At 31.9% G+C, this 25,180-nt stretch overlaps 4 protein-coding genes across 6 annotated transcripts in view; 2 read left to right on the plus strand and 2 right to left on the minus strand.

The window, feature by feature from the left end:
• LOC105329768 (GMP synthase [glutamine-hydrolyzing]) overlaps positions 1–283 on the plus strand; it is a 30,133-nt gene extending 29,850 nt beyond the window's left edge. Inside the window, exon 16 of the mRNA XM_011431177.4 lies at positions 63–283. Within this exon, the coding sequence (XP_011429479.3) occupies positions 63–158 (96 nt within the window). The 3' untranslated portion in view covers positions 159–283. The remainder of the gene's footprint in view (positions 1–62) is intronic.
• Positions 284–3,746: 3,463 nt separating this feature from the next.
• LOC105329769 (uncharacterized) lies at positions 3,747–6,292 on the plus strand. 2 transcript variants are annotated; one of them, XM_034481492.2, is made up of 6 exons: positions 3,747–3,867; positions 4,052–4,237; positions 4,464–4,605; positions 4,940–5,379; positions 5,470–5,573; positions 6,077–6,292. In XM_034481492.2, the coding sequence occupies exons 2-6, from the start codon at positions 4,069–4,071 to the stop codon at positions 6,239–6,241; spliced, it is 1,020 nt and encodes a 339-aa protein (XP_034337383.2). In that variant the 5' UTR covers positions 3,747–3,867; positions 4,052–4,068; the 3' UTR covers positions 6,242–6,292. The 2 variants fall into 2 exon arrangements, with proteins under 2 accessions (XP_034337383.2, XP_065935771.1); XM_066079699.1 differs by having other exon boundaries at positions 3,791–3,871.
• Positions 4,052–9,640, minus strand: LOC105329770 (uncharacterized). The gene is made up of 5 exons (XM_011431183.4): positions 9,484–9,640; positions 9,132–9,193; positions 8,840–8,971; positions 8,367–8,742; positions 4,052–7,710 (listed from the first exon to the last, which is right to left on the minus strand). Exons 1-5 carry the CDS (start codon positions 9,606–9,608, stop codon positions 7,578–7,580), a joined length of 828 nt encoding a protein of 275 aa, XP_011429485.3. The 5' UTR covers positions 9,609–9,640; the 3' UTR covers positions 4,052–7,577.
• A 12,027-nt stretch (positions 9,641–21,667) lies between these two features.
• On the minus strand, positions 21,668–24,943 carry LOC105320358 (uncharacterized). Of its 2 annotated transcripts, none has more exons than XM_034481495.2 (5): positions 24,744–24,943; positions 23,620–23,672; positions 22,886–23,014; positions 22,425–22,743; positions 21,668–22,312 (listed from the first exon to the last, which is right to left on the minus strand). In XM_034481495.2, the coding sequence occupies exons 1-5, from the start codon at positions 24,839–24,841 to the stop codon at positions 22,162–22,164; spliced, it is 750 nt and encodes a 249-aa protein (XP_034337386.2). In that variant the 5' UTR covers positions 24,842–24,943; the 3' UTR covers positions 21,668–22,161. The 2 variants fall into 2 exon arrangements, with proteins under 2 accessions (XP_034337386.2, XP_034337385.2); XM_034481494.2 differs by having other exon boundaries at positions 22,425–22,746.
• Between the last annotated feature and the right edge of the window lie 237 nt (positions 24,944–25,180).

The raw sequence follows: 25,180 nt of genomic DNA on the forward strand, positions 1-25,180 counted from the left end.
TGTATGTAGCAATTAAACGAGTGTCTGTCCAGCTAATTCTGTTATTTTTATCTCCTTTGTAGGTTTTGAACCAGATGGTAGAAAGAATCTCAACTGTTCCAGGAATATCCCGGGTTTTGTATGACCTCACTTCCAAGCCACCGGGAACCACGGAATAGGAATAGAAGGGGAAAGTGTCAGTCATGGACAATAGAATGCTGTCTCCACAAGTTTAGGAAACAAATTATAGTATTGATAGTGCTTGACAAAACTATGTGATAATTTAATAAAGGTTTCAATTTTTTCCTGTTTTTTTAATGAATGTTTTTAAAGAGACATGGTGACACATAAACGCATATTTTACCAAACACTTTCACATGTTTTCCACATATTTTATGTGAAAAGATGAACTTTTGTAAAATTGCGGTGTTCAAAAGCAAAACAAGAAAAATCAAATTAAAAAGAGAAAAATGGAATTAAGCTTGAAGCCAACACATAAATATTGAGTTTCCTCGTGTTTAATAGCCACGCAAGGGGAATGTAAATACTGCAGTGTGGCAAATATCATGAGCAAGCAGCCTTTCCGTAAAACCTGATATCTTCAAGAATTATATAGTTATTTAAATGCTTTGTGAATGCATATTTCTTGCCATCAGACATCAAAATCTATTTTAGACAGCAATCGTAATCACGTGACACTCAAACATGTATGAAATTTCCGGATGAGTTTAAGTCTATGTGATGGCTTATAATACGTGATAACTTTCTATTTAATGAAATTTTGTACATTTTTTTTTATTTCCTTTTTCATAATTAAAAAGTAAAACATCTTTTTTTTAAGTTACTGTGTCACTTTCATCGGTAATCCATGGTGAGTTTGAATTCGTGAACAAGATTCCGTGCCATAAATGGTAGAATATAATAGGGTCAAATTTTGTACATCTAACAAGGTTTCTAAAAGGAAGACATGAAGTAATTGATAGGTAAATGGCATATATTCCTGACATCTAACTTGGGTGTGATGCACATCATTTGTACATAGCAGGGAAATTTTAAAGCATGGTATTTTCAACAAAGTATTAAATTCATTTGATGATACAAGACTGTTAACAATGTAGTATTCAACTATATTTTGATTCCTTATTTTGTGTACAGTGGTGCAATAGAAATTGAGTTTTCAATATATGTGGACACGCGTTAGCGTGACGGCGTGTTACTTTCATATATTTATATCTATCGAGTACAATTACATCTATTTCTAACGGAAACTCATAGTTAATTTATAGCTCTATAGAAACAGCCAGACTAAAATCTACGCCCTGTTTATCGATTGGTCGAAACCTACAGCGACTGAAACTGAGAGGAAACTAACAAAACTGGAATCTACATGTCCCTTTTGTCGATTGGTCGAAACCTACAGCAACCCAAGAAAAATCACGGACTGCACCAAATAATCATAATGATGTCAGACTCAAATCCCCATAGGAAACCATTTCACTGTTTCTGTTAGCTAACGTACTGATGAACATTAACAGTTATTTTAATTTAGTGAATTTTGCTTACTTTTTTTTACAATCAATTTATTAATTTGTCAAAAGAAAGATGTAAATACAGACATTAAAATGCTTTCGTTGACGATTCATGCGGCTCATGCAGGAAACGATCATTGCAGAAAATTTTAGATAACTCGCTAACGCGGGTTATGCATTTTTTCTGCAATGTCGCCACCTTCATATTCCGCATGAATCACCATAGAAATCATGTTATTGTTTAAGTGAGGGTTATATACTGTTATTACAGATGACAAATCCTTGTTTTGCGGTTTGCCCAATTTCAAAGGGTTTGATATTTGGGAGCACATTCCATAAATGTCATAATTTTCTATCATTGTCTATCTATGGCCCTGACTTCAATTTTAATTCTTTTCTTGTTTTCCCATTTTTATAAAACTACTAATGATCTTTTATCAAACTTCATAAAAAAAATCCGATAGTCGAGATCTATATTCAACTATGTCAAAATAATTATCTGACATTGACTTTTAACATTAATTTATTTTACTATTAATTTCAGCTTCAATTAAGGCAAATGCGATGTGATTCAAAAGCAATGTTACCAATTTTCACAACTATAGTTAAACGTACTTTTATCAGTGAACTACTTTCAATGGACCTTTCGTGTCAGTGAATGGACTTTACAGTGTAACGTACACCTGTCGTGTACACGGTGTAGGATGCAGACGCCAGCTGCCGCGCCTGTCTGACAGAAACGTGTATAGCTCAGTCCGAACCAATGACAGAGCCGCACAGGATATGGGCCGCACGGGATGGTACGGTCCAGCCCGTCACAGATGTCGGACCAAAGTACTCTAGAGCTGGTTTGGTAGTGGTCGTACTTATCTCAACTTCCTTGTATGACGTAGAGTCTAAATTTCACCTCTGTCCACAAACGTACAAAACAACGTGTAAATCCATATATTTATTGGTTGTTTTTTTTATCTTTTGACAATAGTTTTTTTTTTTTTAGACATAAACAAGTCAGTTCACGAAATGGGTACATTTTTGGTTCACATATGTACAAGATGGGAGAACATTCCCTTAAGTTACAAAAAATAAACTACATATAATGAAAGATATACATATGTAAAAACATTAAAAAAATCTACATGTACAGGAATCAAGTCTTGGTTATCATGCAAAAGAGAAAAAATATATGTAAAAGAACATAAAAAGTGTATTTAAACTGTTAAAATGATTTTAGAGATACAACATTGCCACAGTCCGCTTATGTCTGCCATAAATCTAAACACAAAGGCTGCTGTTGAGTTTGCTTTTTCCGGGCTATTTTGCAACATTTAAAAATTTCGTATATTTGAAATAAATATTTAGAAATCAATTAGGGAATTTAGATAACTGATACCAACTTGAACAGTTGTAGTAAAAGAGAACATAGATTTCCACTTTTCTAAACAACGTTGTTTTATTTTGAGGTTATATATTTTTTCCGGAAAACAATTATCTTTTGTTGGCAATCCGATGTGTGTCCATTTATCACCCATCACAAATATACAATGTATTCTTTTCTTTCAAGCATTGATGGAATAATCGCGAATGTTCAAAAGCTTAATTCTAATTCAAAGGAGAATTTAACCCCGATTTTACATGTAAAATTGAGGCAATTCGATTATTTAATGCTAAGGTAAAAATAAGGTACAAGTTAAGTTTGAACAAATGCTAAAAGCTCAAACAGATATTGTTGAAGCTTGATATAGTGACATGCATTAAAACTGATTAAACTCTTCCCCTTCCTTTAACTTAAAAAAAAAGCCTAAAACAAAAGCTGAACAAAAAAAAAGACCAAAAATGATAAAGATATTTGGAAAAATTAAAAATCGTTGTTTACGAAACCAAACCAATCCATACACAATTTACCGGTCTTAAAAATATTTTTTGAAAGTTTAAAGATAGTTCTTTACATGGGGTCAATTCATTTACAAGGAAGACATGTAATATACACTGATACGTTTAAATTTTGGCACCGATCGGATGTATCTAAAAATAAATTCTGCATTTTATTAGAATTTGTCTAAAACTATCTTTTCATAGAAAATAAACTCTATAAATCTACCAATTTTTTTCTGTTTAATTGTATTTTTTTTTAAATTCTGACAGTTGTGCAAAACAATCAATTCTTTTGCACTTAAGTCGGAAGATACTTTTGGCAGACGACAGAAGCAAACAATGTTGCAGCCTATCCCCATAATTACTGAGTGGCGTGTCTGAAAATTCGCATAACAAACTTGTTGGGTATTAGGTTCCAATAATATATGTACATATACACTGATCTTGAAAATCAATAATTTACTATTTTCCCTGCATGATTGACGGTGTGAGTTAGTACTTTTTTGTAAATTCTTAGAAATATACAATTTTTCATAGAATCATATTTCATGAAGAAATATTTTGCGTATATTTAAACGTTAATATTATTTCTTTCCAAAATCTCGACTAAGATTTTCTTTTTTATTCCATTGACTTTATTAAAAAGTTAACTTCTATGTGTGACCTATCAGCTCACCTTTAGTACAACATGATGCGGGTACCTTTGTTTGCGGTACTTGTGATCCTTGGTTTGTATGGATTGCCAAAGGAAAGTCACGCCGATGAAGACGGTGACGATTACTATGGAGATGACTTTTACTACCAAGAGTACCCGGAGCCGGAGGAACCGACGCCAATTTCCAGTCAGAAACTCTCGGGTAAGTTTAGAAATAAATGACAATAAATAAAGATCGTAATACTGTAAAATTTAGTTTCCAACGAGTATTTGAATAAAAGAAAGGAAGAGATAGATGTTTAAACAATCTACATTTTCAAGATGATTTTTCGTACAATGATGATGATGAAGATAGTGATGATGATGGTGATCAAATATTCTTACGATCAACTAACGACGCCATAACGTTATTGTTTGTATCTTTGCAGAAATCGAGAACATAACCCAGCAGATAGTTATTAGATTAATAAAAAGAGAAAATAGGATAATGAGCAAAAACATGGATGATGCCAGTGAAAAATGCGTTAAACTTGGGGCAATCTTTGAGGAAAAGTGCGCTGAATGTCAGGCGTAAGTCAATTGGGATACCTTTTGATTTCTCTCTCTCTAGGTCTTTAGTAAAACGACCTATTCGTTTTCTTCCATGAATTAACAATTTGGATGAAGGTTTTTTGAATTAAAATTTAAAAAAAGATTTTAATGAATAGATAATATAACAATAGAAATGTTTTAAAGGGAAAACGAAAAAGATAGAAAAAGAGGAAACATGAAAAAAATATGAAAAAGGGTTTTTAAAGATTAGATCGTATAGCGTAAGCACCTGTTTGATAACTATGTTTACTTTTATGTTCATTGAAGGTATTTTAAAATATTTCTTAATATTTATTTATATCGTACTTTGAAGGAAACCGAATTTGATCGCCGTCGTATTAAATAAAGCCAAGGAACTACTGAAGCTTCATCCCCTATACTGGAAAATACAAATTGGAAAGAAAATACTGAAAGGTTTGAAGCGTATACGTGTTCGTAGAATTGTGAAGAATATTGGCAAGGATATCAAAGGACTCGGGAAAAAAATTGGAAAAGTTTGGCGCAAGGTTGGCAGCAAGGTACGACGAACTGTAAGAAGAATTACAAGGAGACTTAGGAGAGTGGTGAGAGTAAGGGTCCGCTTACCGAGGGTTCGTGTCCGATTGCCTCGGGTCAGACTCCCAAGAGTGAGAGTGAGGCTGCCACGTGTAAGGGTCAGGTTCGGAAGAAGGAGATGGGGAAAGAAGAAGAGATCCTCCTGCAGTGATTGTGAGAGAATGTCAAAAATGAGTGAAGATGATCAACTTAATTCATGTAAGGTTTAAACCAGTTACTTTTTATCTTTTTACTGGTTTTTCTCTGAGATCTGTAGTACACTGAAAGGGGTTTGGTCAATTCTTGCAGTGTGTCCTTTCTTGTTAAGTGTGAACAAGAAGAGCCTACAGACGGACGGATTCCTAAATGCAATTGTGTCCGAAGTAGAGAGCGGTTTTCCAAAGCTTGAAAAGGTACCGTAAAGTTTATATTGATAGGTTAAGAAGAAAACAACCGTAAAATGTTATCTGATTAATGCTTGTTTCTTAAAGGAAATAATTTCTTAAAAGCTTATCACACAAAAAATTGTAGCAAGAAGATGCACAGCTTATCTTTTCGAAAAACGGCCAATTTTGAATGTGATTACCATTTTGCATGTCGAAATAAAAAGGTTTTCAAAAAAATATATGTTTTATTGGTTAAGAAATCGGCACTCCGACCGGTTTTTTACTTATCAAAAATATACATGTATACTTAAACACATCAAAGTTGCAATATATTATTTTTCTGTATGATGGAAATAACTTCCCTATACTAGTATGTTGATTAAAGCCTATTCAAAGAGGAAATCATCATTGAAATTTTAGCATATTTTTGTTTATGTTGGGTTCTTGAGAAAAAGGAAAAACGCCAATCGTTAATTCTTCCCATCAATTCTCGTTTCAATTTTTTAAACCTCTTTTTCTATCTCGTTTAGATCTTGCACCATCACTACTTAAGCTCTGACGAAGCTGATGTCACCATTTCTGCAAAGGAAGGAAAGCATTCCTACAAACTGAAGAACTTCAGCAAGCTCAGCAGCGAACAGATCGGACGGGCGGTCGGTCGTTACATCTTTAACAGAGCGAAACCGAAACAATGATCTACCAAATGTCAAATGTGCTATTGATGAGAATAAAACAACATAAAACGATTTCTTACTGCCTAAATTGTTTCTGGAGACACTAGTAATATAAAGTTTAAATTCCTTTTCTCATGATAAAATGAGAGTAAATTATGACTTGGAAATAGACAGACTGATATACTATTTCTTTATAATCAGAAATTACATGTTAATGAAACCTCAATCTTAAACACAACACTGGTATATGTTGCTTTAAAAAAATAATTTGCCTGTTTTGCTTAAAAAAATTCAAGATTATATTCACTAATTTATTAAGAATATCGTTAAGTTATATATAAGCTGTCTGTTTTGAAGTAGGTGTTAATACACAACAAATATACTATCATTGATATGCCAAAACGATAAATTACGTGAAAAACTACATGTACTGTCAATGTGAAACAAAGTTTTACGTAATACAAACTCATAATTCAGAACAAGTTTATGTAGACATTATATATTTGAAATAATAATCATACACTCCTCTATCGAGATAGTTGATACGTATCTACTTATGCAAACTAACACTTGAACTCAATGTAATTAAAGAGGGAAATTGAATATGTTTATCTTAAATAAATTTCCGGAATCATAAAATTATATCTGAAAATAAACATCGTTTAAAGGACGTGCGTTTAAAAATTCATAACAAATGTCAGTGTGTATCCTATGTCGTACATCTAAATATCATGCTCAATTCCCATAAAAGAAAAATGCAATATTTGTCCGGAAAATGGAAAGATGATCACAAAAGTAATTTTAATTCTTGCCAACAATTAAGTAGTTTTTTATTTCTCGAAACTAATCGCTCTTTTAATTTATATTTAAAGAATTTTATAAGTTTATGAGTGTTTTAAGCGTTCATGCAAATCGAGATAGTAATAGGGAAACAAAAAGACAAACCATGTGGTATGGAGCAAATTATTCTACAAAAGACTACAAAGATTTTGTCGTTTCCATGATTGAAAAAAACCCCTGCAATAAACAAGTATTTCTAATAAATGATGATGATAAAGAGATGGTACAGTGGTTTTTTTTTACATCATTGTCATTCACATTCATAGTGGTTAGTTCCACTGAGGAGTTATCTCCCTTATTTAAATCTGCACATCCAAAGAGACGTCTATCGGCAAGACAGTTATTCGCCGGAAGTACACTAATTTGACGTCTTCAAATATTGACGATGCTGCGCTTTATTTCAAAGCAAACATTTTTTAACTTGTAAAAAATGTATAGGCATCAATCTTGTCGCAACATAAACGGCCAGTATCACTGGCATTACTTTCAACAATTAATTTATTCTTTGTCAGAAGAGTCAAACTTTGCAGTCGGTCAACACAGGGGTTTTCATTGAAACGTCCGAGTAGTCATTCTCAAAGAAAAAGTCCTCGCTGTTCAGTTGTTTTTCTGCCGCAAGTCTCTTGTAATTGAACTGACTGTTTCTTTCCCTACAAGAAACAAACTGACTAATGCTATTTTTCCCTACAACGACAAACCTATCTTATCACTTTAAATTGAAATACTACAACACGACTCCAGTCTTTAAGGTGGCTTTATATAAAAAATAAAATAATCAAAAAATACGTTTTAGAAAATTTTGGAAAGTTAAAAAATTAATTGTTCTCAACGGGAATCGAACTCATGACCTACAGGTTTGTAGTGAACCCACCAACCCACTGCGCTACGGTGTGAGATATCGATGATGGGAAAGAAACTATTTAAAAAATTATACTTGATTTTATTGTTTATTTCGATATATAATACCACACAACGTGAAGGTGTCACATACCACATTACTTGTAAGTAATGAATTTCCAATTATCAAATAAAATCTATTCATTTAACCAATTTTTCAAAAGAGCGGTCCCCATACAATTCGCCTCAGTTAAAATCAGTCAGTACCGGAATTTTATGCTTCCAGGTTTACTTTTTTTGCGTACTGCTTCATCAAAAAGTGGTGTATTGAGCCACCTTAACATAACTTGCAGGGGGAATTTGACAGATTTTACATTACTTTGTTTCACTACGAAATATACTTTTTAGAATAGGAACAATATACCATTATATTATAAGCGACAAGTGAATTGGTAGAAAGTTAAAATACCTCTTTCTCTGGCACATCTTCACTCCAATGACAGTGGCTGATATTGCGAACAATACAATAAGGAATATGACAACCCAGTCTCTGATTTGTAATTTCCAAATCACTTCTTGGATGTTACTCCTTAAACTTGCCTCGGTACTGTTATCTTGCAATGAAAACTTTTGTGGAATTCTGTGTCGAAAACTTGTATTGACGTATTTTGTGCTATGCGGAAAACTTGTATTGACGTATTTCGTGCCATGCAGAAAACTTGCATTTACGTATTTTGTAACCACATGCGTTGTTTTCGGTGGAGAATAGGTATCAACCGCTTTTAACGCATATGCTTTTGGATTTGTATTGGAGTCAACTGGCGGAGACTGAACATTCGATTTGTCTGGAAAGAGGTAAGAATAGAAAATGCAATTTGATTCATCACACTGACATATATAAAAACACACCTAAATTTCAAAAGTAACAACAAATGAAGTAACCTGGGCCTTTGTTACAACCATTAACTCGGTCACACTCGTCGTCTGGACACGAACACCGGAACCTACAAAGGGCTCCGTACCAAGAAGGAGGGCAGGGGCTGGTACAGTTAAATCCATGGGACCCAACACACTCTTAAAAAGATGTTACTGAAATTTGCACTACCTTACATACATGTTGCTTTTCTTAAAGATTTTAGCACTTCACTTCAAAATAAATCATTTTTGTAAGAACTTTTTTTTCAAAATATCTCTATATTGATGTAATGTATGCCTTTATTTTCATATTACCTACCATGACATGATTTATTCTGTTCAAAATAACCACTGCAACAGTATCTGGTTTCATTTTTTCCACTGAAAAAAATGTACATTGCATCAATTTATGATAACAAAACTAGCTTGAATATGGCATGCCTTTAACTTTAAAAGAAATCCGCAAAGGATTTCAAAGTTGCCAGTGCTTATGATTTTTCGTTAGTCTTAACTTAAACGATAAAACAGTCAATCATACTATCACCCTGATCGTGAAAATGTTAACCTTCAAATAAAACTCAGAATATGGTAAATCATTTTTTTTTCTTGCCAAGAGGAAAATGTTGCATAATGAATATAATATTTTTCTTCCACCCTCCCAAGAAACTTACTTTTGAATTTTGCATCCATTGCGAGTTCCGGGCAAGATGGACGAGCTACAAGAATAAAAACATAGAACGATGATTACAAAAAACAAATATTTGTTCGATACCATGACTTTAATTTTCATCCTCATACGTATGAATACAAACGTGACCTTTACTATGTAATTAAAATGAAATATTATTTCCTTATTTATTTGTTATTTTTGGGCGAGATCATATCAATCAAAAAATCAATTAAATCAATTTAAGGATCAGTCAGATCTACACAAGATTAATGTCAACATCCGTTAAGTTTTAAATACATGTATTAAGTAACCTTTCAGGTCCAAATTGTTCATTTTTTCTCCCTCGACATGGTCCCATAAGACCTAGTTGACTTTACCCTTTGTGCTGTCGATGCTGTCTGGATTTCTTATAAATAAAACTGTTACGTTGGATTTTTTTTAGGAAAAAACCTCAAGGCACAAAGAGATTCAAATTTCGTAAACCATCTCAATTTATTTGGCATACATATTTTTTTTTCATAATTAGGATCATTCTGCCAAATCATGTTATCTACAATTGTTTTACCTATACTACACCACACAGTTAAAAACCGAGATTGAAGTTTTTATTTTAATATATTCTTAACAGAAAATAGCACTATAAAAAACATTATTCATATAATAAATATATGTACAATCGAACAATGGAGATATTCCAGTAAGTAGAACATACAAGAATGTTAATGACAATGAAACAATTAAACCACACTTACTTCAAAGTTATCCATATATTCATTATTCGTAGGCAACGTTAATGAAATATACATGCATAAAGATTGCACTTATACAAACACAAAACTATCTTTGAAAATCATTTGATATACTGTTATGATTTTTACTTAATCATTAAATTCAAAAGTGTTGAAGGTTACAGTATATCTTAAAAATTTATTAATACCAATGAAAAAAATTATATCGCAGAAAAGAGTGTATTTTTAGCTTATAAAAAAGTCAATTTAAACATAAAGACCGTGGTATTTAAATTTTTAAAAACGTCTCTGAAAACACAAATGTAGAAAATTGAATTTATATATCAAGCAGGGGTGATATGCATCCAAATAAAGATATGAATACTTTATCTAGGTCGAAGCTAAACCTCAGAATACTCGGGTGATTACAACATTTATAGCATGCAAGTTTGGTCTGTCCAATGTTAGGTGGGCGATGTAACATAATAGTGTCAAACATTTTGAATTATTATTATAAGCTATTCCTACACACTAAACTTCATGCAAAAGTGATCAATAGATCGTAGGCGAGACCTTTTGTTATTTCGACAGTCAAAAAGTCACCAGATGTAGCAATGCATTAAAATGCTTAAAAAATAATCACAAAACGATATCATTACCAAATGAAACAGGAAAAATTCCAAATCCGTCAGAAATTTTACTTTTTTGGTAAACTTGTCTAATAATTTAAGTGCTTTTAAATATATTAAAATTATGCAAAGCATGTTTGATAACTTTTAAGATTAGTAGAGAGCCGGAATAGAAATCCTGAAACACAGTATTTGCAAGAAATATGAAAACATTAAAACAACATAGAGACCTTTGCAAGTCTATCAATATTGATTTGAAAATCATAAAAAATAATCATAGAACTCATAAATTTATATACAAATATATGACATAGTCAACTCTTATTGAGGTAATTACATGTAGTCAACACAAAAGTGTTTATTGATATAATAGTTCTCTCTGATGAAAGTATAGTCTTCTTCAGCTTGTTGCCTGCGTGTCCCAAGATTTGAGTAATATCTGTTCTCTCGCCTTGAAAAAAACATAGATATACATAAAACTATTAAAAGAATGAATTACTGGCTAAATATAACGTATATAATTATAGAGGTATCAGATTTATTTACCGCCATTTGTACCATGCTCCAGTCACAGTGATGATTATGAGGAACACGATGGCAATAACGATAACAATCCAATCCCAGGAACTTAAAATAGCCAGGAAGTCTAGGATGTTTTGCCATCTACTGTAGATTCCTTATTTTACGCGAGTACTTAATTCTGCGATTCAACGGTTTTTGATCCATTAAATCTCGAGAACATAAAATCGCGAATCCCGAAATTATTTCATGGTTTCGAGTAGTTTACATGTGTCCAAAAATTAAAAGCGAGATTTTGAAATTCGCGAGATGGGCCTCTCGTCGCGATTTTCAGCAGATATGAACTTCTCGCATTTAATTAGGAATTTACAGTAACTTTTACAGTGTCTCCCTTAGAGGCATTTTCTCGAACATTTGTATTTGTATCTAGTGAAGATGAGGTATTTGTATCAACTTTTGCATATTGTGGGACGAAATGTGAATCAGATTCTGTTGCTGCATAAAAGAAAAAGATTAATAATAATGTTTTTACATTAATTCTTATTAATAGATAAACTAGAAATACATAATTTAAATTCAACAGATAAGACAAAGCATTTAGTGTAATGCATGATTAATTGCGCCTTGAAAAGTACGCTTGACCTTGTCTACAACCATTAATGGGGTCACATGAATCGTCCGGACAATAGCACTTCAATTTACAAAGTCGTCCAAACCAAGAGAAAGGGCAGGGACTGGAGCAATTTAATCCATGGGACCCAACACACTCTGAAATTGATTAAGGTATAATGAAGATAAATGAAGAATCCTATATTTGTCTGCATCTGTTGTTCAAAACTTCATTTAATGGTATATTCAGAAAATGTTTCATATAATTTGAACACTTCATTTATTAAAAAACAACTGAAATGCCCACTTTCTGAGCTAGATCTTTACCACAACACCATGTATTAATACTGGCCAGTCATTAACTTACTTTTGAAGACGTTCATTAGAAATTCATGCATAAATAATCCATGATAAACAAAAAAAAAGAAGTAATTGTTTTGATAACTAGCAACATCAACATAACGACAGCACTTTCTGACTGACAGACTAAATCCACAAATGTTTGATATTATTTATACGTAAATCAAATAAATAAAGAGTTTCCCTCATTTAATCGGCTATGTAATCCACCAGCTGATTGAGTGCCATTTGAAATTTCGTATAAGTTGACTCTTTATAAATATTAATGTTATTTTCAAGAAAATGCAAAATTTTAATGATTATTCGAAACACTGAACATATCATTTAAATGTATGTGGTATTTTTCAACATTAAGAAACTATTCTTTAGTTATTGAACGTATCTTTATTTTGATATCAAACAATAATTGAGTTTGAATAATATAGACACATAATTTTTGGAGTTGATTTTAATCAACTCTCCTATGCAGTTACTCTGGCAAACCGAAAGTGAAACAATGTTTGGACCTAAGCACAAATCATCATCGCTTACAAGATCGACTTAGTTCTTGAAAATAATAGAAAAATTTAAAGTGATGTATGCTGAAGCATTGTTTTTCAAGGAAACTTATCAATAAACACTTTGAAAATAGTCCGATTTTATATAATACGAACAACTAAGATATTTTTATAGTCTCATGTATTCCTACGCCAGAGTTTAATATAGCCTCGTTCAACCAAACGCTCGGCTGTCTCCGTAAATCTCCGACAAGCAGAAAGGCTTTCTTGCTTGTCGGAGATGAACGGAGACAACCGAGCGTCTGGTTGAACGAGACTAGAGTTCGATATCAATGAATAGTGCTTGGATCCATAAATTTTTTAGAATTGCTTCCATTACTTAAGAAATAAAGTACAAGTTTTCGTGAATGTTGCAGAATAACCTCCGAGGTCGAGAAATGTTGTTTTAAAATATAAAAGCCGAGGCGTAAGCCGAGGCTTTTATATTTCAAACAACATTTCGAGACCGAGGAGGTTATCCTGCAACATTCACGATAACAAGAACTTTATTTCTATTCTACTAACAGCCCAGTATTTCTACAGATCGTTTCTCCTATAGAGAGACGATCTAGGTCATTTTGACGGCTGTTCCGTGTAACCCCAACGGTTTTGTTAGTAATGTTTACATGTGTATCGATCAAAGGAATCACATGCAGACGACAGAATTTTTCTTTGGATTTTTAATACTCTTCACTTATTTATAAAATATCTTTGACTCATGTTCTTAATATTTTAAGGGCAATTTAATACGATTATTACTACTACACGTGATATATTTTATGTAAAAACACGCAGTGAAAATGTGGTAGGGAGGTCCTAGGAACAGCCGCATTGATCTCTTAAAAATAAACATTTGAAGCAATACACATCGTTTTGACTGGAACTAACACGTGAAATTGACATGATTTAAAAAAAAAATTACGGTTTGAAGTCGTACTTTCATGATCAGTGCGAGACAAATAGGTATTTCTGATCTGATAATTTACTGATGACGTTCGTGGTATATTGGAGAATAATGTCCGCGGCATCTCTTTGATCTCGGCAATAACTGTAGTAGAATTATACATAGTTTAAAATCTATCTTTAAATATTACACAACATGATTCATATGGGGTTTCTCGAAATTCTTGTTTGAAAAGTCTAAATTTCATATAATAAAAAAGTGCGTCATTCAAATACAGACTAGAAACTAATTGCCATGCAAGATAAGTTGATTTTAAAATAAATAATAATCGATTGAATCAACTCCCGTCAGTACTTCAGTACTTTGATTAATCTTAGAAATCTACTTTTCATTTGTAGGTTGAGTTGATTCTATAATCATACAATCTATCCATTCCATTTCATTATAGTACAATACCTAACAATTTATTTCCATTATTATATAATAAAAGAATCAATGAAAATTTATAAATTCATTCATAAGCATATATCAATAGCAATATAAATCTAAGATGTTTTACGAGTAACATAGAATGAGTACTTCATGAAACACATGTGAAAGTATACTCTGAATAACCGTACATGAACAATCTAAAAATTTACTTAGATAATTCACGATAAACAAGATAAAATATATTGTAAATGCACTCTAATTGATGAATTTTTGCACTGATGAAGCTTAAGTGTCCGTTGTATCAGCATTGTTTAAGGTAATGAAAAGCTATACTTCACATGATGATTAATATGTTCTAAACGAATCTTGTTTGAGTAAAATTGTTACTTGTTTTGAATGAAAAAAATCGACAAACAAATTCAAAGTAAATTACGGGATTGCGTGATGACTTTATAGCTACCAAAAGTCCATCTATGACTAAAGACACCTATTTGACTTTGGTAAAACATTTTCAAGAATTAAAAATAATAATTTCTGTATTTTCCTTTTTCATTTCTTAGAAAAATGACATAACGAAAACAACGGATCAGACGCGACATCCAAAAACAACTATTAATGAAACGCTCTTTATTGGCAATCTTTAATATGTTTTACGATGCGACCGTTGGGGCGAGCGCAGCATGTGATCAAACAATGAATTATGATAAATCAATGAAAATAAAAACAACGTACATAAATTTGATTGCAAAATTAAATAAAACATACCTATTTTTTCAGTAAATTTACATTATTCATAGTTTATAAGATTTGTTATTTATTTATTTATAAATAGAACAATAGTTCAATCTCAGATACAATGTTGTTGAATAATAAAGATTTTAATAATGTTCATTGCACTCCATGTCCTCTTTTAAAGTGATTGTAACGTACGTCAGTTCATCCCCTTTTTTGCAGTAGACTTTTTTTTCTTAAACTTACATTCAAAAATTGAGTTATCATAACCCCCCCCCCCCCCCCCCATGTTAAAAAAAATAAAAATTTCAATTTACACATAGAAAATCGACTAATCATGGAGTTGCCCTCTCCACTTATAAAAAAAAATTAATGTTTATTTTTTTTTTTTAATTTACGCTTAAAAATATTTGCTTATCATATTAAAAGAACATGGTGTCCCCTCCCCCACCCCACCCCCGCATGTAATAAATGGAAGTGAAAATAAAGAGACCATTGAACTGCTAAAGAGATGAAGGATTAGAATTTTCATGATTTTTTTTCTATTTGCTTGCAAAGATTTTTTGGATGAGGCTGCCATCTACCCATCCACCCACCCACCCCCTTTTTAAAAAAGGCCATGCTACGTGTACGTTCCAGGAATTTACCGTAATTTTAGTAAATAAAATAAATGTGAGCATTCATCCAAATGAGTGCAATTTACGACTGTTTCCTGTGTCTGAAGAAATGTCCTTATTCTTCAGCTGTTCTTTAGCTTACCCTTTGTAAGATTTTGAGAGGATGTTGGTCATTTCAGCAGATTTACAATAACTTCAATAAGATTAATTTCCCCTTATCAGTGCTTATTGTGACGTCAAAGCTGACGTTGGTTAAGTGTCGCCTGACTCTTTAAAACTCCCTGAGAAGTAAAAGTACGCGAAGTATACTGTTTTATTTACTTAAAAAACATGACGTACTTAAAATTACACATTACAGACATGCTTCTCAAAAGTTGTACTTTGATTCTAGCGAGAACGTGAAGTTGGAAACCATTGGTACTATGAATTGTGGGTCAAAATTTATTGACGCCGAAAAAATCTATCGGATCAATGTGTTAACCTAGCGCATCATGGAAAATATGCCAGCAGAGCAGTTGCTATTCATAACGCCATGTTCACTAAATAATCGTTGTTTATTACTTATATTTGCATTTTACCACTCGCAAATACCATGTATTAGCCTAGACCTTGACATTTAGCTATTACATCAAAAGTAAACATTCAGACTGTAATGTATCTTTTTAATTCACATAGATTTGTTAACAGAATCAATGATATGTTATAACAGTAATTCCTTTAAAATGTTATCAAAAACATGTTTAAATATTACATGTAAATACGTCAATTTTAATGGAGTTGGAGAAAAACACATGATGTATCGTATAGTGGTTTAAATCTATAACGTCATGGAAAAGTATATATAACGTTACACCTTTATGACGTCATAGTATACTGACAGAGCAATTGCGATTATAGAGAAATAATTGCAGCTCCTCCGTATGGGCTTACAGTGGGAAAGAACAATGGAAATGCAAATATATTGTTATTGTTTTTATATTGTCTTGCTGATTCTCGTGAGAGTGTGAAGTGATAAAAATTGCCATGATTACAGGGAACTACTGGGACGATTAAAACAATGCATTACTGGTCCGATTTACGGACGCCAAAAAAATCCGTTGAATGAATGTGCAACTATAGTCCGAGTGTTCTATTCACACATGCCTTACCGGTAGAGCACGCTTCGCGCCGCCTCGCTGCGCTCGCTATAAAAATGATACGATAAGGTTATCAAGATTTCCTAATCTGATTTTGTGTTTTCTAAATGAAAACTCCTTTGAAACGTCACTTTTTCCTTTTTTTATGAGTCTTTGCTTAAAACTACCCTTCCCTTAAAAGCAAATCATTTAGCATAGATTCTGTGGAATCCGAATAGTGTCATGTAGTTCACTATCGCATCATCGCACCATCGAAGTTTGCGTCGATAGAGCAATGGTACGGTAATGCGATGACAATGAAGCGATGATGCGACGACGATGAAGCGATAGCGCGATAACGATGATGCGATGGCATGACAATGCGATTGCGATGGTGCACGATGAAGCGATTACGCGATGATACGATAGCAATAACGCGATGGTGCAGTAGCAATGATGCGATGCTCTAACGTGTCATGGTTAGTTCTTTATCGCGTCTTCGTGTTATCGCACCATCGCAATATTGACTGTTTTGCGCATGCGCCATTGAAATTAGAATACGCGCCAGTCATTGAATGAACGACCGGATTTTATAAGAGAAACTAATATCACTAATCTCTTATAATAATTAGGTATAACAAATTAACCCTGTCCTTGATGCTAGATATAAAAAAATATAAAAGAATTAAATTATAGGTAAAAAAAAACCCAAAGAAAAACAAACACATACGTTTCATATATTGAGCAAAATAAGATTTTTTTAATTCTAGTATAACAGTCAGCTATCAGATTGGATAAATAATGTGTCTTTTAATATTTTAAATCAGTACTTATTGTTAAAGCTCTTTAGGGAGAAGTACATATTCTACATATATATTCATTGTAACTGTTGGAGTTACCTTCAATTGAATCTTTCATAAAAATGCTTTGTGTACATAATATAAATTATGATATTGCAATAGTTTTATACATTGTACTTTCATTTAAATTAAGATGAAAATGATGTACAAGTTAATTACATTATAGTTATTTTTCTTAGGAAATATTTCCAGGGTTTATATCTATACATACAAAACCAACCATCTACACGTTACTTTGTCCGTAATAAATTTATTTCATCTTAAATCCTATTTTTAAAAAAGTCGATAGAGCGATGATGCGATGACACGATGACATTGACGCGATAACACCATCACATCATCGTCATCGCATTGTCGCACCGTCGCATCATCGTCATTGCGTTATCGCATCATCATTTCATCGTCATCACACCATCGCTTGATCGTCATCGAATCATCGCACTATTGATGCAAACGTGCGATGATGCGATAGTGAACTACAGGGCCCTATCTGGATTCAATAAGTTACGATTATAAAGCATCTTTGCGATTAGTAACTGATAAACATAGCTTGTTAACGTCGAAATGTTGTAAGACTTGACTTCAAGTAAAATATTGAACCGTTCAGGTCATTAGAAATGCATTACTTAAGCACTGAAAGACACAAAACTGAAAAAATAAAATTTGACTTAAATCGTGACCATGTCCCTTTAATAATAAAATTTATACAGTAAATAGAGTAGTATATCCCGAGTCAAGGTCGCAGATTTTAGATAAAGCATGTCTAAATAAGCGATATATCGTGAGATTGTAATTCAAAAAATGACTCCGAATGTCCTTATTTCTTTTAATGCAATCGGCACGAACACAAATCAGAATCTATCGCTTGACATTTATCTTAAAAAATTTTAAAGGTGCATGGTCACGATTTCGGTCAAAAGAGTTATTTTTAATGTTACCAATGCTTCTGTATGGCATTTTTAATAGGAAACTAAAATTTGAGTGTCATTCGTTGAGTTATAAGCGAGTTACAGAGCCTACAATTCTTTGCTAGATAAACAAAGCTCTTGTTTACAAATTGAACGTTGAGGCGCAAATTCCTGTTTTACCCTTAAAAAGTATGTGTTAAACAATAGGAACTGTTTAAGTATGCTTAAAATGAATAAGAAGATAGAAAAATAGCTTGAAAAATATTTTTTACATGTATATTGAACCTATGTAAAGAAAAACAAGGCATGAGCCTGGTTTTTTGCTCACAACGAATTGTGAGCCCTGTATCTTGCATATAACTCTACGACTGACTCTCAAATTTCATTTGATCATTAGAAATACATTTCTTTAGCATTGTAAATAATAAAACAGAAAAATAGAATTTGACCAAAATCTTGACCATGCAGCATAAAAGATTAAGAAATCTTTTCCTCGAAGATTTAAGATTATAAATTATTTCTATATCATTCACAATTGCTAATAATATCACTTGGTCAGTGTATTGTAGGCCATAATTTTAAAGAATAAACATGTAAAAACAAAGTTAGTAAGAAAAGTATTAAGAGAAGCAATATTTTATCCTGTAAATTTTTCTACTCGCATGTCTATCCGTATAATTGTGTTCGACAATAATATTTAGGATGGTCTAGTCAATCCTTGAAATGAGAGTTTGTGTTAGTGTCTGTTTAATTTAAGGTCAATTAAAAATATTTGTTTTAAAATCGGTATCATATGTCAACAGAAGTATGACATCAAGGCCCTTTTTTACCAATTGAAAGAGTGTAAAGTTGAACAATAAATATTTTCATTTTAGTAACGAGCATTAAGAACATATGATATCAGATACATATACTGTTACATGCCAAAAACTTATGGTGTTTTCGTGAACAACATATGACCCAAGGGAGGAAATATTATTATACGACACATTAATTTTAACATATCCTGTTTATCATAAAACTGTATTTAAATTAAAAAAAAAAAAAACACTTCCCACTTGGGAAAGTCAAAGTTTTGTAAAACAGCGTTCCGGTGCTAGAATTTTTATTTTTAATACCTAAAAACCACTTGAAAGATTTTGAGTGAATGTGCAATACTAAGTTAAAAACAATCTGAACCGGTTATCGTGTACTATAACTCTGCCTTGTGCCAAAACGAGAACTTTTAACAGGTGGAAGACAGACCAGTTCTAGTTTTTTTTAACTTGTAGCTTCAATATATTGACATAAGTTATGTTTAAGTGTTTTACGATGTATTTCCCTGTTGTGAATGAAACGCAATGTATATCCCGTCAAAATATTCTAAAAAAGTTTAAAATATTCTGCAGAATAATTGTAAACATAACCTAATTTCAAAATTAAATATTAATTTGTAGCAATGTCCCCGATTAATCGTTGGATAAACTTACACAATATTCATGCTTATCTATATTTTGGTTTCTCTCAAAATGATTTAAACAGACAATCAAAATTAACAAAATATTTTTGCAACAGGCATGTTTCTATTAAAAAGGGGGAAATCATTGGCACTTAAAAGAAGAAAACATACTTTTTGTGATTTTATTTTTTCGTACATGAATATTTTTTCCCGTACATGAATAAAATGATTTGCAACATAAAAGCAGCTGGCACTGGTGTCTAATCATGGTCCTGCAGCGTCACAACTCTTTCTTACACGTTTTGCCAAATACATTAAAACCTAAAGGTTTTTACAGGTTAAGGAGAACATTTGAACTGTGGTTTCTTTATGAATAATTACTGAGAGGCAAAGAAGACCTCGTAAAAATATTGTGCACAATTAGATGTTGAAAGAATTTAACCATCTTGAAACACACGCTGAATAAAGTTTTTCAATCTATTTGTGTTAGAAAATTGTACACCGTAACATATTCACTGTAGCATAAAATTGAAAACAAATATATTTTTAATATGTAAATGTGAACATAATTAATACCTAACAGAAATGAAATGTTACACTATAACTTTCCTTGAGGTTTTGGTATCATTAGGCATTGAAAATGAGACATTCTAACGTTTTAGAGCACAGATGTACCCATATGAACAATTTCATATCGTACTCTTAAACGATATTACAAATAAAATCGACTTTTTGTTAAGTTTTAATCAACAGCTTATATCAAGATTACCAAATCAAAAAGTGAATGAAACAGCAGAATAGAAACAAAGAGGAAATCAATATAAATCCCTCAAACCATCACGATAGGTTGACACCACATGCAGTAGGTTTAACGCATTGAATAAATTGGAGTATGATTCAAGGAGGAACAAACATATAGCGTTTCCTCAAAAATGGTTGAATAACTTATTAGAACTTCAATGGAAACTGATTCATTGTATGAGAATAATTATGGGAATATTGCAACATTGCTCAAAAACAGTTGACACTCTGGATATTATATAATTGTACCGATACATCGAGCGATGACAATATTGATTATATCCAATATATGAAATATGTAAATGAAATGATAAAACAATATGTTATGATAATCTGTTATGATAATCTTAATATCTAAATATAGCGACGGGGAAATAACCCATGTGAAAGTTTGACAACGACTCTGTCTTGTGTAATTGTGTAACCCAGGCAGTAGACAGAACACCAGTGAGGGGTCATACTATGAATTAATTCAATATACTAGTATACGAAAAACCCGAAACATTCAGAACAAATAGTCGAGTTTAATCTTATTCATACGATGTATAATGTATAGAAGTATTTACTTAACCATAAACAAAATAAATCTTTCAATCAAACAATTAATTTTATATTTGACTGAATATTTTATTGACAAATGGTGTATTCTTTTGGATTTCAAACAACTTATAATGCTCGATTAAAGGCCAAAGTATTAACATTATAACACTTAACCTTCAGATTTACCATTTTAATAAATCGTCCCATTGAAGTATTGGATATGTTCAGTACTAAAATTCAAATTTAAAGAAATGCAAAGCAAAATGATTGAGAAATCAAATTCATATTACAAAAACAAAACATATGGAAGAAATCACACAGCTTTGAAGAGAATATTCACAAACAGATTCATTGGTATAGTAACATGTCTGTCATAAACACACATACAAAAAAATTTAACAATTACTTGTCCTTTTGAAATATGATACAAATCATGAATGCATGAATGAATTGTTGCACCTTCAGTCAAGATTATGTCGATTTCCCAAAGACTCTAAATAATGCGAATTTGCAACTTAGTTGATGCCTGTCGACTGCTTCTAAATCAGTAACTTGAATATGTACATGTGATGTAGTCATTAGGGTAACATTTCCTTATAGTCAAATCATCCACACTGACACTGTGTATCGTTATAGATAAAAAGTAAAAAAAAAATACATTACATGTTTTAACCAATATTAACCATGTTATATACAAATTTATATAAATATAACTGATTCTTGTTTTTGAACCGCTGTTCTTTATTTGATGGGAACCAACTTTGTACCATATGTTTAACATTTTGGTTAATATGAAGCGAAATTATTTTCAAACTTCAAAAACGGCATTCGTTTAGGAATACGTGGATGCCATGATGCTTTTGCTATGTACAATAGAACACTACCATTCTTGTAGCAAAACACAACACGGATAAAACTACATTGTATTTGGTTTTAGTACTCTTTGATGCTTCAATTCTTGCAGCCGGTCGACGCCGCCTTTACCGTTGATATCTCCGTGTATTCATTTTCATTGATGCAGGAATAGTCACCGGAACATCGTTGTGTAGACTTACAATAATCATGCTGATCTTCATGCTGGTCTCCATATTTCTCCATTACTCTGATTGAAAAAAATAAACATTTAGAATGAGAATACATATACTTTTTCTTCGTAAAAATGATGTTTCAATGTCAAATAATGTTACAAAAAATTAACTATTTGGTAAACATACTTCTTTTTCCTGCACTTTTTTACTCCAATCACAACGAAGATGATGAGCAATACACCGGTAAGCGACGTTATGATCCAGTCCCGAATCCCTGCTGTTTCGATCATTTCTTTGATATTTTTCCATAAACTTGTATCAGTGGCATTTTCTTGCGAATATGGGCCTTGTATAATACTGTCATTGGTGTCCAGGGGATTACTTGTTGAAAGGTCGAAAGACAGCTCTCGTGAACTTCCACTGCTTCTGTTCAGTAGAATACTTGACTTTGTGTCTTTTGTTAACTCGGGATTTATGAATAATGCTATTGGCTGTGCTAAATAGGCTGCTAAAGAAACCCAAACAAAATTATATGCATGCGCTAAACTAAGCAATTATATCTTTTAAATGTTTTTAAAATCAAAACTAATTAATTCATCGTACACACATTTAAACATTGCAATGTGTTGTTCTACGGAAAATTTTACCGTTTGTACAGCCTTTCTTTGGATCACACTTGTCGTTGGCCGAACACATGCACTGATACATACAAACTGGTCCATACCACCCTTCTGGACAGGGGTCGGTGCAATTAAGTCCATAGGACCCCTCGCATTCTTAAATGAAATATCTCATTGAAATATCCGTACAACAAAGCAGTGATGTTGAAGGGATGTCTTTGTATAGATTAAACGATGGCGAATTTTTTTTTTAACAAATTCACTTTTCTTAATTGATTAAATTTTTAAATGTGTGCAATTTCCAATCTTTATTGATTACTACTGTTTACCCTATATAAAATTTCCTTTGAAGCATTACGATAATTTTACGTGCTTTAATCACTTGTATGCACAATGAAATAAAATGTAAGGAGATGTACAAACCACAAATCAATTATCATATGCAACAGTTGTAAATACACACATGCACGTATTTATTTATTTGTGAAGCATGCAGAAGTTTTACCCGATTTAACGATAAAGAACAGCATGTAAGACCTTTTTTAGTGATTAAATGAATACAGAAAAATAATTAAAAAAGACATGAATTTCAGATAAATGATAAAACAGGCAAGTTTCAATACACGAATTGTTTTGTAGGCATTGCCTAGTTTTTAAAGGGTTACGTTCAAAATTCAACATTAAAAGAAAAGAGGTTATCACCATTTTAGTACATAATTTTTACTGATATTCTGCATTCCATTTTCCAAAATATTACCTACCATGACATTCATTATTCACTTCATAAAATCCACTGCAGCAGTACCTGGTTCCACTTGAAATGAGATAAAAATCATGTAAAACAACCAGTTAATTATTTGTTCGGGTTCATTATACCACGAAAAAAACGATGCGTAGCTAATGAACTAGATTGAAATTCTTAAAAATATTGGGTTTTGTTTTGCTTAGTCTGGTTTGATGATGCAGTCAAGAGATTATATGAAGTTTTTGTTTTTTTTAAATATTAATTTTGATTGACGATTTATAAGCAGAAAATTGGTCAAAGTCAACTTAACGATATATTTCCGTGTTAATGCTTACCTATATGCATGTATATGTTCTTTGTAATATTTGAAATTGCCTTATAGAATATAAAAGGAAAGGGCTCTACATGATATAATTTTAATTAAACTGAAATTTAATTAAAAACTCTTATTAAACATTATATAATTCAAATTTTGATAAGATACTACTAGTCTTCTTCCGTTAGGAGAACATATCATTAAAAATTATAACAAATATAATGAATTGAAACTTTTCTTATTTCAGATTTTGAGAAATTTTCAGTTCATTTTAGATCAATTAACAGCATATTTCATCAAGCTATCATGTTTTAGGAATTTTTCGGGACAAATGATCAAATCAGAACCCTTTTAAAAACCTCAGAACTCATTTCACCAGAAAATTATTAAAAGAAATATTAAAATTTATATACTGTAGCTGATTTTAGATTATTTTTTTTTTGAAATAGTTATTGGTTTTATACCGGGAGTCACTAACAATCTAAGCCCATCCGTTACCCTTTTAAAATCTGTATTTCTTTGTAGAAATATTGTTACTCAAAAGTGGCTGATTTTATTGCGTTTTTCTTAAAAAAAAACCACGGTGATTCTGGAATAAACATGTTCTTATAGTTAACGTTACAAAAATCAAACTTAAAGTAAATCTTATCTAAAAATTTGTGTTGAAACATTCTAGTCAGCCAATGTTCATCCGGGCAGTTTCGCCTCAGTTATTTATAGAATACAATGTATTCAATATTCTAAAACTAAATTGAGGGTAAACCCTGCACATCATTATTAGATCCCCAAAGTTTTACTTAAGAATGATTTTTATTAAAACTTACTTTTCGAATTTACATCCATTTATTGTTCCAGGAGCAATGATTGAAAAAGCTGAATAAGAACACTGAGAAATGGTCATCAACACCACTAACAAATGCATAATCAATTTTTCATTTCATTGAGCGATTGTCACAATAAAATTTTGTCATTACTTTTCAATTGCTTTGTCAACGATGCTATATACTATATCAAAACTGAAAAGAGTTACTTCCGCGTTTTTATATTCGTGCAATGAAGCATGGATTTATCCAAAAAGCTTTTAAAAAATATGTCGGGAAGTACCGTCGTGAGAATTTGTTATTGACCTTGATATCAAGAGTCGTACATTTTCCAGCATTTATTTTCGTTTCAATTTTAAGATATACAACACATTTATCACAGTTGGTTTGTGCAAAAAGGAAGAGCTATTATCATTTTGGGTTTTTTCATAGTTATTTGT

The sequence above is a fragment of the Magallana gigas genome, chromosome 3 (genome assembly GCF_963853765.1).
Source record: "Magallana gigas chromosome 3, xbMagGiga1.1, whole genome shotgun sequence".
Lineage (NCBI taxonomy): Eukaryota > Metazoa > Mollusca > Bivalvia > Ostreida > Ostreidae > Magallana > Magallana gigas.

Bases quoted from the DNA above. Each gene is read 5' to 3' on its own strand.
- LOC105329769 (XM_034481492.2), top strand. From the start codon at position 4,069: ATGATGCGGGTACCTTTGTTTGCGGTACTTGTGATCCTTGGTTTGTAT. The intron at 4,606-4,939 runs GTAAGTCAATTG...CGTACTTTGAAG, and splicing joins AAGTGCGCTGAATGTCAGGC to GAAACCGAATTTGATCGCCG. The intron at 5,574-6,076 runs GTACCGTAAAGT...TATCTCGTTTAG, and splicing joins GTTTTCCAAAGCTTGAAAAG to ATCTTGCACCATCACTACTT.
- LOC105329770 (XM_011431183.4), bottom strand. From the start codon at position 9,608: ATGAGGATGAAAATTAAAGTCATGGTATCGAACAAATATTTGTTTTTT. The intron at 8,972-9,131 runs GTAGGTAATATG...CATCTTTTTAAG, and splicing joins ACAGAATAAATCATGTCATG to AGTGTGTTGGGTCCCATGGA. The intron at 8,743-8,839 runs GTTACTTCATTT...ACCTCTTTCCAG, and splicing joins TGGTTGTAACAAAGGCCCAG to ACAAATCGAATGTTCAGTCT.
- LOC105320358 (XM_034481494.2), bottom strand. From the start codon at position 24,841: ATGCATTTGTTAGTGGTGTTGATGACCATTTCTCAGTGTTCTTATTCA. The intron at 23,015-23,619 runs GTAGGTAATATT...ATTTCATTTAAG, and splicing joins AGTGAATAATGAATGTCATG to AATGCGAGGGGTCCTATGGA. The intron at 22,747-22,885 runs GTAAAATTTTCC...GGGTTTCTTTAG, and splicing joins AAAGAAAGGCTGTACAAACG to CAGCCTATTTAGCACAGCCA.